The sequence below is a fragment of the Macaca thibetana genome, chromosome 12 (genome assembly GCF_024542745.1).
Source record: "Macaca thibetana thibetana isolate TM-01 chromosome 12, ASM2454274v1, whole genome shotgun sequence".
Classification (NCBI taxonomy): Eukaryota; Metazoa; Chordata; class Mammalia; order Primates; family Cercopithecidae; genus Macaca; species Macaca thibetana.
Genome location: NC_065589.1, coordinates 102,477,939 through 102,500,281, shown reverse-complemented (window position 1 = coordinate 102,500,281; position 22,343 = coordinate 102,477,939). Strand labels below are relative to the sequence as shown.

General features: G+C 33.0%; 1 protein-coding gene across 3 annotated transcripts in view; it reads right to left on the bottom strand.

Annotated features, from left to right (window-relative positions):
- Nucleotides 1-22,343, bottom strand: part of LRP1B (LDL receptor related protein 1B) — a 1,933,102-nt gene that overhangs the window by 276,713 nt on the left and 1,634,046 nt on the right. For all 3 annotated transcript variants that reach the window (XM_050752792.1, XM_050752793.1, XM_050752794.1), the window contains exons 50-55: nucleotides 19,762-19,884; nucleotides 17,538-17,657; nucleotides 13,167-13,295; nucleotides 10,042-10,164; nucleotides 6,245-6,385; nucleotides 4,972-5,159 (exon numbers count right to left, since the gene is read on the bottom strand). In XM_050752792.1, coding sequence (XP_050608749.1) covers nucleotides 4,972-5,159; nucleotides 6,245-6,385; nucleotides 10,042-10,164; nucleotides 13,167-13,295; nucleotides 17,538-17,657; nucleotides 19,762-19,884 — 824 coding nt within the window. The remainder of the gene's footprint in view (nucleotides 1-4,971; nucleotides 5,160-6,244; nucleotides 6,386-10,041; nucleotides 10,165-13,166; nucleotides 13,296-17,537; nucleotides 17,658-19,761; nucleotides 19,885-22,343) is intronic.

Genomic DNA, 22,343 nt, shown 5'->3' with positions numbered 1-22,343 from the left:
TTGATAAAGATATTAGAATGATATATGTCCACATTAATAAATAATCAGGAAACAATTTATGAGCAGAATTATTTTTTAAGTACAAGAAACGTTTTCAATACTGTGGAGGAAAGCAACCGAGTAACATCAATTCCATCTGAAATTAATGAAAGGATAAATCAATATTTTCCCCAATTCTGTTTATAAGAAACTCTTTAAGCTCTTAGCACTTTCACCTTTAACAATTGACACCAACAATTTATCTAATAATGTTCAGAAATTATAGTGGACTTTTAAAACCTCTATAATCCACTTAGCAATCCAGTGGGTTAAAATGAAGGCAAAAGCTACGTCTTGATTTCCCAAACTCCCTTCATTATATCTCACTGAGTGACAATATTACTTTCCTTGAGAAGATCCATCTTGCCACCAGGAGGAATTGGTACTTAACTATGGCCAAAGAAAATGGCATACTTAATGCCATTAACTCTACACATAAAAACATGGTTAAAATGATGAATTTCATATTATATATTTTTACTCTTTAAAAATAAATATTAAATAAAAAAAAGAAAACGAGAAATTTGACAGGATAGTAATCCCAGATAGGCCTAAAAATTAAGCCAAGTGGCCGGGCGCGGTGGCTCAAGCCTGTAATCCCAGCACTTTGGGAGGCCGAGACGGGCGGATCACGAGGTCAGGAGATCGAGACCATCCTGGCTAACACGGTGAAACCCCGTCTCTATTAAGAAATACAAAAAAAACTAGCCGGGCGAGGTGGCGGGCGCCTGTAGTCCCAGCTACTCGGGAGGCTGAGGCCGGAGAATGGCGTGAACCCGGGAGGCGGAGCTTGCAGTGAGCTGAGATCCGGCCACTGCACTCCAGCCTGGGTGACAGAGCGAGACTCCGTCTCAAAAAAAAAAAAAAAAAAAAAAAAAAAAAAAAAAAAAAAATTAAGCCAAGTGATTGTGTAGTCAAGAAGCCAGAGGTCCAATTAGTAGACACAGAGCAATGTTTAATCAAGAGTCACTTTAGGACAAATGAAAGGAAATTTTATAGAATGTGTTGAATTTCTCTAAAACATTATTATTAAATGGAACAAAGTACATCACCATTTTAATGGGGTTTCTGAAAATCACTTTGAATGCCTCATGACAGGTTTATAGAAGTACTATATGAAACAGATGGCTTGGATAAGAACACACAGTGGAAAATTAATTTCTTGAAGGCAAAATTGATTAACTCTACTATAATATAAAATTGTATAAACAAAAGTTTAAGATTTACAGTAAATTTTTAAAATTTTTATCTTGTTTGAAATCACATTTAAAAAAAGACAATTTATTTCTCAATCTGTTAACCTATTTTAATAAAAATATCTTTGGTCCTAACAATAAAAAGACATCTGTAGGCAATTCTACTAGATTAACTTTCATAAGTTGAACGAAAAAAAATAAGAATCTTTGGCATTTTCAAAGATATTTTATAGAATATAAGATTACAATGTTCTCTTTCACTTAAAAAAGACAATTTTTATGAAAGTGAAAATTGTGTGTATTCAGTCTCATCTTAATTTTTCTCACCATTCCAAATTATTTAGAATTTTCTGGAGTTAGATTAATCTTTATAAGAAAAATAGCTAGCAGAAAAAATAACTAAGCCTTTTCTATTTCTCTCAGGAAAATTTCGTTGCAGTTTTTCAAGTAACATAACAAATATTGATTATTTTATTTCTACTGTATACATCATAACTTTTTTCCCTCCCAGAAGTACATTTATTTTTACATGGTAAATTATCCTTTCTATCAAAATAAGATTTTTGCTTCAGTTAAATGTTATTACTCCCTTTTGAGTAGTTAGATACATTGTATTTGTTTTACTGCAAACATGCAAATTGGCCACAGTCCATAAGGTCTAAATTTAGCTTTTGTAAGCAATTTTCATTTCATTGCAGAATTTAGAGGATGATTTCTTGTCACGTTCTGCTTATGTTACAAGGAGAAGTAGGCTGCTGGATAGTTTTCCCCATTCTCTGAAACAGAGAAATCTATCAGCTCACATATTTTTGCAATGTGGTAGAAGCATCTTGTTGTACATAAAGCTTTTTACTCAGTTTGCCATCAACAAATTGTCATATATATGACATATATTTGTGTGCATAATATATACATGCATATAAATATACATATACATAAATATAAACACAATATGTAAAATATTTGGTTTGAACCTTTGCTTAAATCTTATATTTATGATTCTGGTCTCATCTTGAATGTTTGTACAAGTCATATTTCCATCAATAGATGTTTTATATTATTAACTAGCTTTTACATGTGTACATACTTAAAAACATCATAGCAATTCTGTCTGATAACATGCACATGCCTTGTGAAGTATTAAACACTTGTGTCTATTTTAACTTGAATTACCACTTCATTCTATAGTTTCTTGAGAAGACAAAAGGAAAACACTGGCATTTATAAGGTATTGATAAACAAGTATTTATGTATGAGGAATCTTTCAAGTTACTTAAAATAAGCATGGCTTAATATGTGTTTCTGGATGATATTGTCTGCTACCAAAAGCAATTTCCAAATATGGTATGGCTGTGTGCTAATACAGGCATTTACAATAACATCAAACCTTATTTTTGATGTCATGTCACAAAGTATGTAATTGATATTCTATACATTTTATAATTTATTACGAAGTTTGTTATCACAGACATTAAATACACATGGAATAAACACAAATAAATCTACTTTGAAATGTATCACATAGACACACACACACACACACACACACACACACACACACATAACGCACACACAGCCATGCATCAGTTAATGACAGGGATACTTTCTGAGAAATACTCTGTTAGGTGATTTGTCATTGTGTGAACATCATAGAGTGTATTTGTACAAACCTATATGGTATAGGCCATCATGCACCTAGGATATATGGTAGAGTCTATTGTTCCTAGGTTACAAACCTGTAGAGCATGTTACTGTACTGAATGCTGTAGGAAATTGTAACACAACGGTAAGTATTTATATATCTAAACATATTGCACCATATGTTTAGAAAACGTACAGTAAAAATATGGTATTATAATTCTACAGGACCACCAGTGTATAAGCAGCACATTGTTGACCAAAACATCATTATATGGTACATAACTGTACATATGGTAGAACTAAACAATTATTTATAATGCTATGACTTAAAATTTTAATTAGTTACCTGCAGTAATTCTAAAACACATTCCCTGATGTATTCAGGAAAGATTTCTATGTTAATTGTACACAAGTCATCAATAACATTTCTTTTCTGCTTCATTGGTCTTTAAAATATTTACTGCCAAAATTAATTATTTGATGCATGCTCGTCTCATTAAAAGATGTACTGGCTCATTTGCTTTTTTTCTTTCTGACTGTAATATATTGTTTGTGAATGAGTTCATGTTCTCCTTTACAAGTTTAACCACTTCTTCTTAATACAATACTGGGTCTAAAAAAATTTATATATATATTACTTTCTTGGTGTTTCAAGTTTTTATCTCTAATTTTTGCAGGGAGGAATTGATTGTTGTGGTTCTTAGGTTATGTCTATATACAGTAAAATCCTAACCAACCTAACCATGTAGCTAAGTTAATAATACCAGAAATTCAGAACTTAAAAACTGCAAATTGGTTGTTTAGTTGAATTTACTATTAGATAGAACTGGCTTGTCATAGCATGCTAAAGCTGGCAGGAACAATGGCCCAACACCTTTGCCATACACAAATTCTCTACCATCCTTTAAAGAAGGTCATTTAGCCACTGCAGAAACACTTTCATTGGTGATGTGTGAGCTGGTTCATTCCAATAGAAAGTGTACTAACATTAGAAACTTCTTCCTTGTATTGAACAGAATCTGCTTTCCAACTCTTAATTCCAATCTTTTAAGCAACCCAGATTAAGTATGTTCCCTATTATACTACTTCATATACAGTTATGTGAATACAGCTAGTAAATTGTCTTTGCTCTAAGCAAAACTTCTTCTGAAGACGTGCTCCAGACTCTAATGCTTCTGGATACACAAATTTGGATACACTCCAATTCGTCATGGTTTCTCTTGATAAAATGCCATGTTCATACACGTGCACAGTACCCCCAGGCAGAGCTCGGCAGAATAAAATCTAACCTCTGTAATGGTCCTAATTTTCATTAGGCTGTCTCTGTTGTTTATAGTAGTTATGTCCTACTGAAGATTCATACAGAGTTGTTGCTCTGTTAAAAACACTAATTTTCAAAGGAATTGCTCTTAATGAGGTTTTCCCATACTTACAAAATTGATTTTAACCTAACACACAACTTTACATTTCAACATTGTGTTAGTTTTGTCCACCATCCCAACATGCTGAAACCAAGATGGTTTTAGAAGTTATTTCTGTCCATCGATTCTGTCAGCGAATCACTCTTTTCAGGGAAATGGTACTTACAAAATCTATTTGGATATTACATATGGTTTATTTTTAGTGTATTTACACTAAGTCCTAATAATTCATGTTTTATGTTTTTTTCCCTTCTTGTTTGTATAAAAAATATTCTATTCTCTAGTGTTGCAGTAAATGATTAGCCCATTCCACTTCGAAGACATACTGGAGAGAGAATGAGGGAAGAAATGGAAACTTAAGAGTTAAATACATATTTATACAGTTATTAACACAGCAGTATTGTCTCTGACCACTAGTCGCACCTGGCTTATTTATTTTCTTTATGCCCTGAATATGTTGAAAAATACTTTAATTTTATTTTTGTCTCCTTAACTATATTCTCACAACTTTCATGTCACGCTACTATTACGGTATCTTTATATAGATACTCTCCATTTAATTAGTTTTATTATTATGATGGCTTTTAACTTGTTCATTTACATTACATTAAATAGTTTTCTTGACCTCAAATTCTAACATATCACATGTTTTGCTACTTTTGATGACTACCTACCTTATAACTGATTGGAAGGTCTTGACAGTCTTGAGAACATCCACTGACTTTCTTACTCAAACATTCATTTATATGGCAGTTTCTCTCATCTGAACCATCGCCACAGTCATCCTTATTGTTGCAAAGACCTCCACTGGGAATGCACCTGCCATTTTTGCACATAAAAAATGAACTGTTGCATGACTGTTCTGGAAAACAAACAAACAAACAAATGGAACATAAAGGGCATGCCATTGTTTGATACTACAATTGTTGAAAACATTCACAAATATGATAAACATGTGTCAAAAATCATAATAAAGTATATATAAAATGCTTTACATATTCAGTATAATATTTTATAAAGTTCAGAAAACCAAGGGCAAACTGCACTTTCATGTTCAACACTTATTGCAAATATAGCTTGACCATGAAAATTAATTATCAAAATAAACCTCCATAGTAAAATTAATGAACTATTTCTGCCTCCTCTATTTTGTGAAGAATGAGTTCAAAAGCATAATGATAGTTTGACAATTCCCTCAAGCCATAGGTCTCTGAGAAATTATATGTCACTAAAAATTAAGAATCTAGAATAGGTAGATATTCCTAAATTCTTTTCTTCCTAGAAATATAACATTGACATTTTGAAGTCAGGGTATAAAACAGACATCAGTGGTGAATAATAGGTGTTCCAAATATAGCTATGGAAAATAGCCGGATGACTTGAACAATACTCATCATGATACACGCTAAAAGAAAGCCTATTATCATGTAAAGTCCATGAGAAAAAAGTTATTGAATATATTCTATAATATATTATTACATATTTAGTATTTGGAATAGAGAAGTGATAAATAGACCAAGTTTTTAATATATGTATACTCAAATGATATGCAATTTGTTTCATTTTGCCTAATTATGAATAATACAGACACCTTTTCAGTAAATTTTAACTTTTTTGCATTTGAATTTTCAAATAGGCCAATACAGTGAAATTATTCTCATATAAACTCATATATTAAGATATAATGAATTTTTGGCAGTGGGGAAGACAGGATGGTGAATTCAGCAGTACCACTGCCTCAAATCTTTATATTTCTGACACAGACTTAAATTTCCAAAACTAGTTTCCCACATAGTCAATTACTAGTACCCTGCATGGTGTCACGAGATACATCACATGCTTAATAATTTGCATTTTCTTTCATTGAATACTATACTAGACAGAAAATAACAATTTTTCCACTGAAAACACTTTAGAATAAACCTGGTATTGTATCTATTTCTATACCTGCACTTTTACACTTTGGATTTAAAGGTGCTTCATCAGAATGGTCAGGACAGTCAAAGTCTCCATCACACTGCCATTGAGTATTTAGAAGACACCGCCCATCAGCACAACTAAATTCTTCTGTACCACACTGTCGGTATCCTAGAGACAGAAAAAAAACATTTGACTAATTCATATAACCAATACTAATTGAAATGTCATCTCCTCAATGCACACTACATCTGATTAATGTGGATTACCCTTGTCTCCTATGAGAAATGTTTCTCATTTCTTTCTGTAACAGTGGTTATAGTTGCAAGACATATTTGTGGTTTGGAAGTAGAACTATGGTTCAAAAACTCAAGTTGGAAACAGACATTCTTATTATTTCAAGGTGAAGAAACAAGAAAGTGACCCTTGACTATACCATTTCTCTTCACCTATCATCTAGATCTTAATAATATCTCTTAGAATGGAAAATGAAAATGAAAGCTATTAGAATTAGCTTGGTTAGGTATAATACGAGAACATATGAGCTATAATTCTGAGCTATAATGATAATTCTCAGAAGCTCTGATATCATGTTTATGTTTAGAAAGCAGTATTCAATGTGTAAAAACATTGTTAAAATGAGAAAAATTTAAAAGTCAATTTTAGAGCAATAAGAACAAAAACTATTATAATTATCCTATATATCGCTTCTTAGGGTCATTAAAACCTTTATTCAAATTATAAAAAAAATCATTTGTGAAAAGTTCATATCTATGTCTATTTGTAAGTACAACTTATTTGATTTTCAACATTGTTTTATAATGAATTTTTTCTAAGTTTGTCAACAATAAAAACAGTTATTCCTAGTAGAACTTTCTGATAAATCTGGGTAAATTCTCTGTTTTAAGTGGGAAGGGGTAAGATTTTTATGGCTTAAGAAATAAACACAATTCCAACAGAACATATACTTAATAATGAGTATTTAATTTAAATTGTTTTCATATTGGAATGGTTAAACTAGATAGTTTAATAGCCTCAGCTTCCCTAGCATTTCTTCCCTCTCTCTCCTCCTTCACCAGCTCCTTCTTCTCATTTAATAAATACACTGAAGTCTTGTCCAGTCTAATAACAATAAAAATCTATCCATACACCTCTTACCAGCCCATTTCTTGTCTCTTTATTGCCCAATCTTGCTTCCACTTACTTGCCTGCAGTTCATCTCTAATCAATCAACATTTCATTTCTGTGACCTCTATCTTCTGAAATTCCTCTTAGAGATAACAAACACCAAGTGCCAAGAGTCAAATTCTGGATCTTGGCCTCCTATTTACTTTACCTTTTTGCAGCATTTTATGTTTCTGACCACACTATCTTAGAAAGAGTTTCCTGACTTAATGATATTCACAGTCTACCTTCCTTGGCTTCTTTACAACTTTGATCTTGCTGTTCCCTTATTTTCCTTCTGTATGAAGTCCTCTCCTGTTCCACTCTAAAATGTTGCCAGTGAAGCCCTAACTTCAATATTCGGTCTTTATTTTCATGCCACCTTTAGGCTGATGGACAGAAAGTTAATATTACTTGTCCTCGTTGTACTTCTGATCTAGAATTAAATTATCACACACTCACTATATAGCTTTATGTGATTGATTAACACCTCATATTCAAAATGTCCACAATAAAGTCTTTATTACATCTCACATCTTATTGACAAAATTAACCCTTAACCTCTTGTATCCCAACACTCATTAATAGCAGCAATCACCAAGTCATCCAAGCTAGAAATTCCCTTTTATCCTCCATGTCCTACTGTAAATGAAGTCTGACACATTCTGTACCTTCCACTCCACCATTCTCAACCTGGTTCAAAACCACGTCATTAATCATCAGAACTATCACAATAACCTCCTATCTAGTTTATTTCCCTCTATGACTCCTTTGCTCCGTGGCAGTATTTCTCCCACTCTGGTGAAAAAATGTGGTTCTAAAACAAAAATGTGACTGTAACATTTCATTCTCTTGTGTCAAAATGTGCAATGGCCTCTGAGAGACAAAATAATTAAATACAAATTCTCTGACACTGTATTTCAGCCTTTTTCAAATCTAACTTCAACTTTTTAAACTTCCACTTAATTAACAGAAGACTAATTGCTATTCCTCACTCATCTCAATTTACAGTCTTTGTAAACACATATAGAATTTACTGTTCCTGAAACTGCTCTAAGAACTTTAAAAATATAAATTTATTTAATTCTCTGAACAGTCCTAACATTTAAGCCTTGTTATTAAGCACATTTTACAGATGGAAAACTGAGGCCCAGGGAAGTGAAGTGACCTTTTCAAGGTCACATAGCTGTTAAGTGGAAGATCCAGGACTTGAACCCAGACTCTCCAGCTCTGGGTTTCATGCTATTAACCACCACACCATGCTCTCTAGCATTACATAGGATTTCCTCTTACTAACATTCCCTGCTTCTATTCTTTAGTGCCTCCCTCAAGAACTATTCTTCTCAGCTCTGATCTCATTGTGATTCTCGTTTCTATTTGACATAATATGTTATTGTACTACATTAAATTTCTGTTTTTTCCATTTGTCTGTGACTTTTCCAAGTGGGGCCTCTCTGTCTCATTCATCTCTGTATCTACCAAATATAATGTCTAGCAGAGGGGAGGTATTCAATCGGATATAACTCTGCTTCAGATTTATATCTTGTGCTATGATGTAGCCTTAAAAATATCACATCAAATGTATGACTTCATGCTGAAATAATCATAAAAACTGATACCCACTAATTTTAGTGAGGTTCATATCAAAGGCCAAGGCTATAGACACTGCACAGGGAGGACAAAGGAAGGCACTAAATCTGTTGCCTTCTCTGAGCATATATAAAGTTCACAGCTTTTCATTGCATACATTTGTTCATGTCTACGCATTCAAATATTTTACAAAAACATTATGTTCACATTAGAGTTCAACTGAGCATTTTTAATATATTGATGTTATCATTAAAGTTATATGTTGTATAGATATTATATATAACATGTAGAAAAATATATGTAAAGGCAATATACATTTCATGATAATATTAAATTTTATCAAATCATTGAATACATCAAAAGATAAATAGTAGAAAATATTAAGTATCTGGTTTTTCTGATAATTCTGAATTATATTGTTTTTTTACTCAAATATTTAATTTGGCTATACAACTGAACAAGCCAGCAATATACTGTCTTCAGATTTCAAGTATTTCAAAATATATTAAACTAAAGATTTTTTTTAATGTATTTATTTTGAGATGGAGTCTCACTCTGTCACCCAGGCTGGAGTGCAGTGGCATAATCTCAGCTCACTGTGACCTCCACTTCCTGGGTACAAGCAATTCTCCTGCCTCAGCCTCCGGAGTAGCTGGGACTACAGGCTAGTGCCACCATGCCGAACTAATTTTTGTATTTTTGGTAGAGATGGGGTTTCACCATGTTGGCCAGGCTGGTCTCAAACTCCTGACCTCAGGTGATCCACCTGCCTCAGCCTTCCAAAGTGCTAGGACTACATGCATGAGCCACCACACCCGGCCCAAAGACATTTTTATAAACATTTTCCAATATACTGATGCAAATATACTGCAAACAGGTATGATTTCCAAATAAATGCATTATACTAGAGCTTAAATAAGTTATAGGTGCTGTGATTTTGTATTACTGAATTCACTGGCTCTTGATGACACTAAGAAATGTGTTTGTTTGTTGCTTTAGTTATTTATTTACATGCTACTTTTGAAAGACTCTTAGCCTAGGAATTTCCTTCATGAAGTTTTAGATGTACTTACCACACTGTGATGACTCATCAGAGCCATCTCCACAGTCGTCATCATGGTCACAAACAAATTGCTTGGGAATGCATACTTTATTATGGCACATGAAAGCATTTTCATCACATGTATTATTGGGAGCTAACAAAGACATCACAAAAAATAAAGTTAGATTAGCACATATTTTATCTTCTCCCATATTAGGAGCTTGGGAAATATGTAAAATCATATCCAATAACTCATAGTTACTGAGAAAAAGAAAACTTTGCATAATATTCAATACATCAGATGAGCTAATAATTGCATATGTATTTATATTAGAATGTCTGAATATAAATACACATAATTTAAGGATTTAGTATTCATGAATTCAACTATTCCAGAGTGACCCTGAATTCAAGCCATGTAGCTATTTTAAATTTGGTGAAGGATGAATTCAAATGTTCATATGTTAGAAAAAATATCTCAGCTAATAATATTCTGGGTTTTTTTTTAACTTATGCCTACAGTAATGCTGGTAAAGTAATAACAATGTTGCTACCTTGTGAAAAATAGACCTGCAAAGAACAATATTAATGTTCATAAAGGAAGTGTAAAGAAAACTGAGAAGGTTTAGAATGTTATTGTCTTTAAAAAAATAAAATAAAACTTTTTGATAACTTCCAGAGTGGGGTGTTGAATTAGGTAAAGGTAAGATCTTTGATGTCATCAGTCCCACCATAAGTACCACACAAATGAAATGGAATATTGACCCTTTAGGAATATTGATCCATGAAAGCAATGTTCCAACAAGTGGGAAAAATGGTTGATCCAAGTGATCAATAAAATTTCAGCAAAAATTCAAAAGAACATAACTAGTGCAGAGAAAGAAAAAAATTAATACCACATGCATAGAATAATAAGAGGTTTGCAAGGCTCATTCGAATATTTTCAGTAATCTTTGCTTATATTTAAAAGGTAAATGCTATGCAGGACTCAAGATTTGGGGTATTGCAAATAGCAATAATTTGCCATACGCTATTGTAGAATGCTGGAAAGAGAAAAGTTTTGCAGAAAGTGGCTGTGGCACTTATATTTGTATTCTTAAGGAAGCAATTTATCTTCTTGGTGCATTTGTTTCTTTATCTATTTAATAGGGATAAAAATATATCTGATAAATTTCTTAGAAGGAATAGATAACGTATGTGAAGCAGATTTGGCTCATTTTAAGTATTTAATAAATGTCTAGGTGCTCTTTAAACTCCTATTTATATAATAATTATTTCTGGCAGATTCCTCAAAACAGTTCACTACAATATTGTGGGAATTCAATAATGCAAATAACAGCAACAATTACAATAATTGATATGTAACGCGGGTACTTGAAAAACTTAGGTGTCTTCCATTTCTCCATTCCATGTCTTAATAAGCACTTTTCTCCCCATGAAACACCTTTCTCCTTCTTTGTCCCTCAAGACTCAGATAATATCATCACTTTTTCTTGAAATCATTCCATGAGGCATTTTACATATTAGTAGGATATTTTACATAATATTTCTTTGTGATTGGAATAGTATATTTTATATACATCACTTTAACACTTAAGATACAGGTATTATCAATATTCTTTCCCATTGCCTGTAGCCCCCTCTCCCCAGACCGTCCCAGGCTCCATGAACCAATAAATCTCTCCCTTTATCTCAGAAATTATTGACATAGTGTAGGTAAAACATAAGGGTTTTTATAACGTAATCAGGCACAATTTACTTTTAACAAAGAGTTTTTTAAAGTTGTATAGAAGCCACAGAGAAGTAGCATGAACAACTGCCTCTTGTAATCAGAGTAAAATTCTGATTTTACTAACTCCTCTTAACTTTGAACTGTATGCCAGCTTGGATAACTCAGGTGAATTACACCAATTCCAATACATGAATTAATCTTTAAAACACTGAGCAACAGTGACTTATTTGGCATTAACACTTTCAGATCACTTGAGTACAATTTGCTGCATTTTAACATAATTTACTTAATAGTACACATGTGGTCCAAAAGTGTTAATATGCCTCCCAGAGTGTTAACTTGCTACAATAGCAACAGCATACTGGGACCATCTGGATCCCTGAATTGACGCATAATCCTTTATTATGTAGCCCTCAGTGGCCCCATTGACCTTTACAGACACACATATCAGTTTCAAGATCAAAGTGAATTATTCTACAACAATAGTATGAGTTCTGGGCAAATAGGTCTGCCTCGAAGTTTTCTTTTTTCTTTTCTGCTTTAACTATTCCTCATGTACACGTGCACACACATGCACACGCGCACGCGCGCATACACACACACACACACTCTCTCTCTTACATTATGGCTTCAAATACAAAAGATGTGAAGGCAGGCCATTTGGAGAGATGACTGGCAGAATTCATTTTAACAAGTGGAGTTCGCAGCATTATTTCTGACAAGTTGCTCAGCCCAACAGATCCCCTATGTGACCTTGTGATCTGCATTCAAGTATGCAGTCCCTTCATCCTCCTGATCATGCAAAGGAATTCATCTAAAAGTTTACTGTTGAGTAATACCCTGAAAATTTCCTGAGGTGACTTAGAGTCAGAAACTTAGTAAATTGTCTGACCTCCAAAGGTGCTCTTCTGATCCCTCAGCTTCATTCGGCTATATCCATACTATTTTTACACGACCCAAGGGTTAATACCCTATCCTTAGGACTAATAGGTGTTTACTGACCTCCTGATCAGTAGTTATTTAGGATCAGAGAAGTCATTCCCAGAGTTTCTATAATAGACAATCTAAAAGCCTTCAGGAGGGATGGTGGTGGAGGACGCAAAAGAGAAAGTACCAAACCTACTGTACTAGTACACATAAAGTGCAGTTACATTAGCTGAGAAGTGAAATGATAAGTCTGTGTTTATCAAAATGGTTTTAAAATGGGTAATCTGACTGCGCATGTTTGAAACATTGAACAGTAGTTAAAGAGGTTGCAGAACTACTGTGATAACAACATCCCACCTGATTAAGTCCAGTACTACCTACGGGCCCAGGAATTGGGAAAGCAATGGGAAATGTGCTACGGCAAATACTACAAAAACAAACACCCAAAGATGCTGTAGCAGTTTTCTTTGATATGCAGCCCTGGCCAGTGTTCATACCGCAGCCTGCTGTGGAAAGCTCATCGCTTCCATTTGGACAGTCCCTTTCACCATCACAAAGCCAATGTCGGGGCACGCAGGCATGAGAGCCCTGGCAGCTGAACATGTCAGCAGCACAGGTTACGGCACCTGAAACGCAAAAACATAATGCCATTAGGACCACTGTGTGTCCACTGGAAAATGTCTACCATTTACATTTTCTGTAGTAAGGGGGGAGGCAGAAGAATGTTGCTTATAAAGAGGCGATCGTAGTTATTGGGAATCATTAAACATCATTCTTCCCGTGTAGTCGTCTACACATTTTTATCTAAGAAGGTATTATTTCCTAGCTATAGTGTTATATTTCTTAAAGCTACATGGCAGAAAATAATGTATTTTATCCTTGTAAAATGTGGCAAAGCATAGAAATATCATAGAATTGTGAATACACTGAGATAACATTTCTAAAAGACTGAAACTAGAAAAATAACAGTAATTGAAATAATGCTATTTTTATTGCTTAATATGTGCTAAGCACTTAACATATTAACTCATTTAATCCATACCATAAGCCCAACCCATAGAACTATTATTAGTATGTTTTTACAGAAAAGAAAACCAAGGCTCGGAGAAGTTGAAAAGCTTGCAGAAAGTCACAAGTTTCACATGATTCCCCATGCTGCACTGGGAGTCCAGAACCCGCTGAATCCTAAGCACCATCTTTTGACCACTCACGTCATTATTATTACTCTCTATCCTGTAGTACCAAAAGAATAAATGTATGCACATTCTATTTTTTCATGCATAATAATTGGAATCTACCTTTGCTCTACCATTGCAATGTTTCTTTATTTGCATGATAATGTCTTTCAAAAAAAATGCTTGTTGATTTGGACTCTTAAGTACAAAAGGTTCCTCTTTCCTTCCATTTATGATCATAGGGTGGCCATATGTCAAATGACCCTCTCTCCTGATGTTTTCCTAGTCCCTGTGCAGTTATATACAATGAACGTTTTGAATGTTCTGTTTGTTTATAAAAGTACCTGAGTGAATCCTAAATCTCTTTTTTTAAAAAAATTGTACTTTCTTATGACCCAAAGTTATCCAGAATAGACGCTAAAAAAGAAACTTGTTGAATTGTTGAAAATAGAATATTATCTCCAGGAAGAAAATATAAGTGACTAGATGAAAAATATTTGTTTCTAACAATTGAAAGCAGTAGCCAATGTGTTTTAATTGGATTATCATTTATCCTCTTACTTTTCAGCCAGAGTTGTTAGGAGCAGAAAATTCTTTTTGAGGTAATGTTTTCAATATGGTAAGCAGTGGGGTATCACAATACAATCCTCGAGGAGTCTTTTGCAACATTAACATACCTGTTCTGGACATATACCTTACCTGAAGGAAAGGATGAAGTGTGAATGTTGACAAATCCCCCAGTAATCTAGATTTGCTTATTTAATTGAGGATCTATTTATAGAACGGAGTTTAGCATGTTATATAATACTGGAAGAAGTTAGAAAATAATCTATTAAATAAAGGTACTTTCATTTAAAAATGATTTTGTTTGCTAACTAGTATGTCTTTAGTATTTTCTATATTAAAATTCTCTTTCCACAGAAAATATTTTTATATTATTCCTCCTTATCTATCCTTTTTAAGCTTGTCGTGAAAACATAAAGTGTCCTTTTTACTATTATATTCTCAATTCAATACTTTGTATAACATTTTTACTGTTTAGCTTGAGATTTTTGTAACTGCATTTTTTTCTCTTAAGGAAGTTTTGATAAATGTAAAATTTCTTGTCTACTGCCATATTATCACTTTAATTTGTTCTCAAGGCAGTCTGATAGAAAGAGCCCTTATTTGGCAGTGGAGAAATCTAATTCTGTATGACCTTGGTGAAGACTAGCGCCTGAATTACCCTATCTTTAAAATGATGGGTATGACTGGATAATTACCAAGATATTCCAGCTATAAAATGGCATAAGGCTCTTTGTAGCTAATTTTCTGGCTCCCTTGATAGTATTCAACAGATTTTGTGTTAAGAACACGCCAAAACATCATAGTCCATTGGGAAGAAAATGGCCCAAAGAAAAAATTCATGACTTTATTTCATAGTTGCCACTGCCATCTGGAGACATATTGCCTTCCTCAGGGAAAAGAATCCCTAGAGAGAAGAAAGACATGTTGATAAATTCCACTAGATCCATCTTGCACGCCCACTCGGATAATATTTGATTGATAAGAGTCACTATCCTATTTAATATTTCGGAACCTGAATTCTGCTCATACCTCTGTCACACTTAATTATCTGAGTGACCTCAGGCAAATTTATTAATTTCTGTGAGTTTCTCTTTTTTCATCTCTCAAAAGATGGAAATAAACTAGACCATGGTTTTCAAAATGGACCCTCAATATTCCAGATCAGAATCACTCTATGCATATCAATAAAGAACGTGTTTACATCCTGTATCAGAATATTTTGAATTGGAAATTGGGAAACTACATTTTTAACACACTTCTGAGAAGGATCTTTTGCACCCCAAAGGTTGAAAACAAGTGAGATACATTATTTATAAAATTATTTTCCTGTTCTAAAATATGAGGTTCAGTTCATTGACAGATGATTGGTCTAAAGCAGTATTTTCTTTATGTGTCTCAAGCTTGGTAGTTAGTACATAAAATATAGCTCATAATTAAAGCAAATTAGCTCAGTATTTTGATTGCAGGTAAACATGTCCATTTTCTTATTAGTCTTTAATAAAAAAGCATTATTAGGACACTGGCAATACTTTGACAAAGAAATGAGGCAGGAGAAATAAAATCAGAAAAACCTCATAAATATAGTGTGCATTGGTTATGTTAGATGATCATACTAGGTATATAGTTATATAGGGATAAATCTGTTTGTATCTAATTAATAGGTAAGGAATCATCAAAATAAGGAATAAAACGAAGCGGTCTACGATTACACAGCTTGCAAATGCAGATGTGGGAGAACTCACCTCTATACGACTTTAGAGATTTTTGCCCCTATAATATTGTGTCCATTCAGAAAGTGCAGTGTTATCAATGGGGCCATTTAGTGCAGAGGTTAACAAAAGTCAAAGGTAAGATAATTTTAGAGATTGAAACCGTGTTCATCCTATTGTAAGTAGGTAATTATTTTATTAAAATTATTTTTAAAAATAATAGCAAAGAGAAACAGACTGTCAGACATCTAATTGGCTACTGACTTTTTTTCTTTCATAGCTTTTTGATAGTGATCTTTCTATTTGTCGATGGCATAACTGTAGATTGTTTCAGCTGTGTAAGTAAAAAGTAGATTTTGAGTGACTTAAATACAAGAAAATAAATCGCCTGCTTTCAAGAATATCTCCAATTTCATATTGTTTACAAAGAACTTCAGTTTAGCTTGAATACTATAAAATACTACCTTTCTCCATGTTTGTGACAGAAATAGCAGTCCACAAACCCTGAAGTTTAAAAGAGGTGTTAAATACACTAAAATCTATACATACACCTTATTCTATGATTTGGGTCCTTCTCTTCCTAAAAGAGGATGGTAACAGCTGCCACCAAAGGCTGATGTAATGAGTAAAGAATATATATCTACAGGTACGAATGTATACACAGAAATAGATTACATAGACAACTAAAAGACATCTACACAAATTAGTGAAATTCTTAGCCAGTTAGAAAAACAAAATTAAAGATTAGCTTGTTTCCTTCTTTTACCCCTTAGGAAACTCAGTGAATAATTCTATGTAACTATTTGTTAAATATTTGTGAATATTAAAAAGCAATTATACTGACCTTATAGTTGACATATAGTAAATACAGATATTTGATACTAATACCTCTAATCCTATAAAGCTACATTTTAAAGTGCATTTTAATATCATATAAAATAGCCATCTTCCTTTACTTCTTATTTAAAACAATTCAGCAATAAGAATGACTATAACACACAACATATGCACATAAACAGCATGTGTGGGTGGTGGCAGTATAAATTAGTATACTAATTTTGGAGGCTAACAGTGGTATATAGGATGCATCACGAAAAAAATTGTTTGATTATTTGACCCTGTAATCTCAGTCTTTGATATTTGCTTCAAAGAAGTCACTGAAAACTACACATAAAGTGTACAAATACATTTATTGTGGTCATATTAAGGAAAAACACAGAATATTGAATAACAGCTTTATGTGTAAAAAATAATAGAATAATGGATTGTCATGAAAATAATAAAAACAGATACCTAGAAGTGTACACATAAATTGTATGTTAATTTTAATAAATTAGCAAATTTTGTGCATGCTCTAAAATTATAGAGCATATATAATGCTTAAAAACTGATTGAGGACAGAAAATAGACAACTCACCACAAATGCTATCACTTTCATCTAATCCATCCCCACAATCATCCTCTCCATCACAAATCCAATGCTTAGAAATACATTTTTGTGCAGAACAAGCAAATTGGTTCCAAGAGCAGGAAGAATCTAGAAAACAAACAAAACGAAAAACTAATTAGGTTGAGACTGTCTTACAACAGATCCGACAATGAGAAGATTCATTCTTAGACTCTGCTAAAATCAACCATCCTATAATAAAAGAAGCCAAATTCTTCTTCTCTATGATAATTCTAAGAAATTTTGGCATCAGCTTGCATATTTCCCCTGTGTTTCCAGTTTATACAACCATTATTTCTTCAACGTGATTCTTACAAGGCTTGCCTTTGAGGTAGTCCTAATACTGGTCACTCTACTCCAGGTATATTTGTCTGTTTTCTTTTCTTTTCTTTTTTTTTTTTTTAATGTGTGATGAACATATATAAAATAAATATTTCTGGTGTAGTCTAGTCATACTTTTAAAATTTAAATCTATATTTGAGCCAAGAGAAAAAACTTACATCCTAAGTAAGGTAATAATATGGTGGACTGACCAGTAGATAGGTTTGTTTTTAAAAGTGGGTGACTAAGGAGGTTATAGCTTGAAGACAACCTGACAGTTTTGAATCCAGCAACTGTGCTGATGTTTTTGTGTTGCTTCCTTGGAAACACTTGAGTTTGTTATACCTGACTAATAACACCTAAATCAACTGGCATAGTTGCTGACATTTTTATTACTAGATTATGTTTTTATAATAACAACATACTCCATTTATTTCCAAAGCCAATTTTGTTATTGCTTTCCTCCATTCCCAGCCTCCCTTTTTACCCAGCATATTTATCACTAGAAAATATTCAAAAGTAAAATCCTTCCAAATTAAGGTGTTCAAAATATAAACTCTTATAAAAATAGCAATTTTGCTTTTGATTTCACAAACAGTTGTAAAACTTTGCATTTTCACTTAAAATGCTTAATTAGATGACCAGTAAAATAGAGAACATTAGAAAACTAAAGTTTGGAAAAAGTAAAATTACAATCATGTAATGGCCACTGTTCAGAAATTATGAATCCACATACGGTATTTTGGAAGTTCTCTGCTAGTCTTGTTCAAAATCTGGCTCTAATGTAAAGATATATAGCATCTTAATCAAACAAAATGCACCTTCACATTTCACGATGACATTTACTTTTAGGAGAGTTTGACATTTCACAGAAAATCTGTTTTTAATCTTTTTTGTACTCTATTCACCACAGTGTATGTTATTTGTGCTAAATGTAAATAGTGATATATATCTTGCTTTCCTATTGGAGATTTCTTTGATTTGCAAATCACAAAATCCATACATTTTAGAAAATAAATTTAAAAATGCTTTCTTAGTTTGACAACATAACATGAAATAAAGTGTACACACACAGAAATTAGGAGGTAGAAGATGAAAGGCAAAAGTTTAAAGAAATAGATGTTTATGTATATTATTGAAAGCCATACATGTAATCAGTAGAAAATTTCAGTATAATAATATTCAGTCAGCTCTCCACATGTGTGTTAATATCCATGGATTCAACAAATCACAGATCAGAAGTATTTGAAAAAATAAAATTAAATAATAACAATACAAGAATAAAATATAATACAAATAAAAACAATACAATGAAACAACAATTAACACAGTATTTACATTGCATTAGGCATTATAAGTAATCAAGAGGTTATTTAAAATGTACAGGAGGATGTGCATAGGTTATATGCAAATACTAAGCTGCTTTATATAAGGGACTTGAGCATCCATGGGTTTTAGTGTCCATAGGGTGTTAGACCCAATTCCCCATGCAGATGCCAATAATAGGTGGGAGAAATATAACAAGTAGTGTGTGCCAAATCCTTAATTTATAGCAGAAAGCAAATATATTAGGTACAACCTAAAGGTAATAAATTAAGAAAAGGTATAACTTTATTACACCTGTATTATAAACTGATGGAAGTAATTATTCAACAAAAACACAGAAGGTTAAAAGAAAAGTCTAGGACGAAAGAGTGTTAGTCTTCATTATAAACTCTTTTAATTTTAATATTTACCATTTTTTATTATCTAATAAAAACATAAATTAGTTAAAATCAGCTGACAATATTTTGGATAAAATCCCTATATAAGAGAATACTAACATGTAAGTAATAGTAAGTTAACAAAACTAAAGCTAAATACAATGTCTCACCACAGTGGAATTCATCAAGTCCATCCTCACAATCTTGCTGACCATCGCATATCCAGGTAGTCAAAATGCATCTTCCACTAGGACAACTAAAATAATTTTCTTCACATTTGTGTTTGTTTTGAACTGTGATAAAATATAAAACGTAATGTCAAACAATTCAAATTAATTTTAGACTTCTGAAATATAGGTAGATAAAACATTAATACTCCCTGAACTGAAAGAGATAAATAATAAGTAAACTTTAAAAGAGCTAAGATGTTTTCCTAAAGAATGCCAAGGTTATGAAAATAAAGGAAAGACTGAGAAATCGTCCCAGAACAGAAACCCAGGAGACATGATAATCAAATGCAATCCAGTATTGAGTCCTAGTACAGAAAAAGTATAGTAATGTAAAATCAGTTTAAATTATAACAGAGTAGCGCTTAGTTAATAAACATAAAATAAAGCTAAAAAATATATACGACTTTAAATTGAGTGAGCCTAAGGCCAAGGAATAATATTTGGGTGAAAAATATTCTGAATTCCATGTTCATAGCACAAAATAATAATATATTGGTGTATCTTTGCTGGAAAAGTGTGAATTTAGTGTTTCTATGGCCCTCTATTTTGAGTATTTCTCAACAGTATTTAAACAATTATTCTGTATTTTAAGGAAGAATAAATGAGTTACACTGGCAAATCTAAAATTATTATACCTTCCAGAATTATCATAAAAAAGTAACTATATGTAAAATTATTTTTTTCTTTTGAGATGGAGTCCCACTCTGTCACCCATATTGAAGTACAGTGGCACAATCTTGACTCACTGCAAACTCCGTCTCCCAGGTTCAAGTGATTCCCCTGCCTCAGACTCCTGAGTAGCTCAGACTATAGGCACATGCCACCACTCTCAGCTAATTTTTGTATTTTTAGTAGAGATGAGGTTTTACCATATTGATCAGGCTGGTCTGGAACTTCTGATCTCATGATCCACCCACCTTGGCCTCCCAAAGTGCTGGGATTACAGGTGTGAGCCACAGCACTCAGCCTATATTTATCTTTTAATTGGGTGTCATCTGTTCCATTGCTCCTTCAAGTTTTCATGATTTTAGAATGCTTGGTCTATAGCCAAGCAGGAAGTAAACCCTAGTGTATATATCCCAATCACACTACAATAGTCTATTATGACTATTTTAAGATAACAAAAATTGTATGCATTTTATTTTTTATATGTTGACTTTGTAGATATAATTAAAGATGAAAATACATTTTTTGAGTGAATTCAGCATTAAGCCAAAACATTTTAGGATGCTTAGGATGTTTCCTGGATCTAACCTAAAGTATTTAGGCTGACCATTGCTGGCTTCCTGTCTGTCCACCTGCCTTATAAACCTGCATGCATGTCCCTTTCCTTCTTACCCAATAAAAAATTTATGATTCTCAATTAGTGTTGAAAGTTAATTCTTAAGATAACTTATTAATACTAGAAAGAGATGGAGATCACAACAAAGAAAAATAAAATATTAGTTTAATTAATATCTATCATATGCTGACCTCAAGATAATTTCAAAATTAACTACAGTTATGCTGAGGTAAAGAATGTGTTGTTGCAATCAGAAAATTAGATTAAGAATCTTGGCGCCAGTTTTGTTGAGCAGTGGTTTGTAGTTCTCCTTGAAGAGGCCCTTCATATCCCTTGTAAGTTGGATTCCTAGATATTTTATTCTCTTTCTAACAATTGTGAATGGGAGTTCACTCATGATTTGGCTGTTTATCTGTTATCAGTGTATAAGAATGCTTGTGATTTTTGAACACTGATTTTGTATCCTGAGACTTTGCTTGAAGTTGCTTATCAGCTTAAGGATATTTTGGGCTGAGACAATGAGATTTTCTAAATATACACTTACGTCATCTGCAAACAGGGACGATTTGACTTCCTCTTTTCCTAATTGAATACCCTTTATTTCTTTCTCTTGCCTTAACGCCCTGACCAGAAATAAAAGTGGACACAAAAAAATGGAAGAACATTCCATGCTCATGCATAGGAAGAATAAATATTGTAAAAACGGCCACACTGCTCAAGGTAATTTATAGATCCAATGCCATCCCCAGCAAGCTACCAATGACTTTCTTCACAGAATTGGAAAAAACTACTTTAAAGTCCATATGGAACTAAAAAAGAGTCCACATTGCCAAGACAATCCTAAGCAAAAAGAACAAAGCTGGAGACATCACGCTACCTGAATTCAAACTACACTAAAAATTTACAATAACCAAAACAGCATGGTACTGTTACCAAAACAGAGATTTAGACCAATGGAACAGAACAGCGGCCTCAGAAATAACACTACACATCTACAACCATCGATCTTTGACAAACCTAACAAAAACAAGAAATGGGGAAAGGATTCTTTATTTAATAAAAGGTGCTGGGAAAATAGGCTAGCCATATGTAAAAAGCTGAAACTGGATCCCTTCCTTACACCTTATACAAAAATTAATTCAAGATGGATTAAAGACTTAAATGTTAGACCTAAAACCATAAAAACCCTAGAAGAAACCCTTGGCAGTATCACTCAGGACATAGGCATGGGCAAGGACTT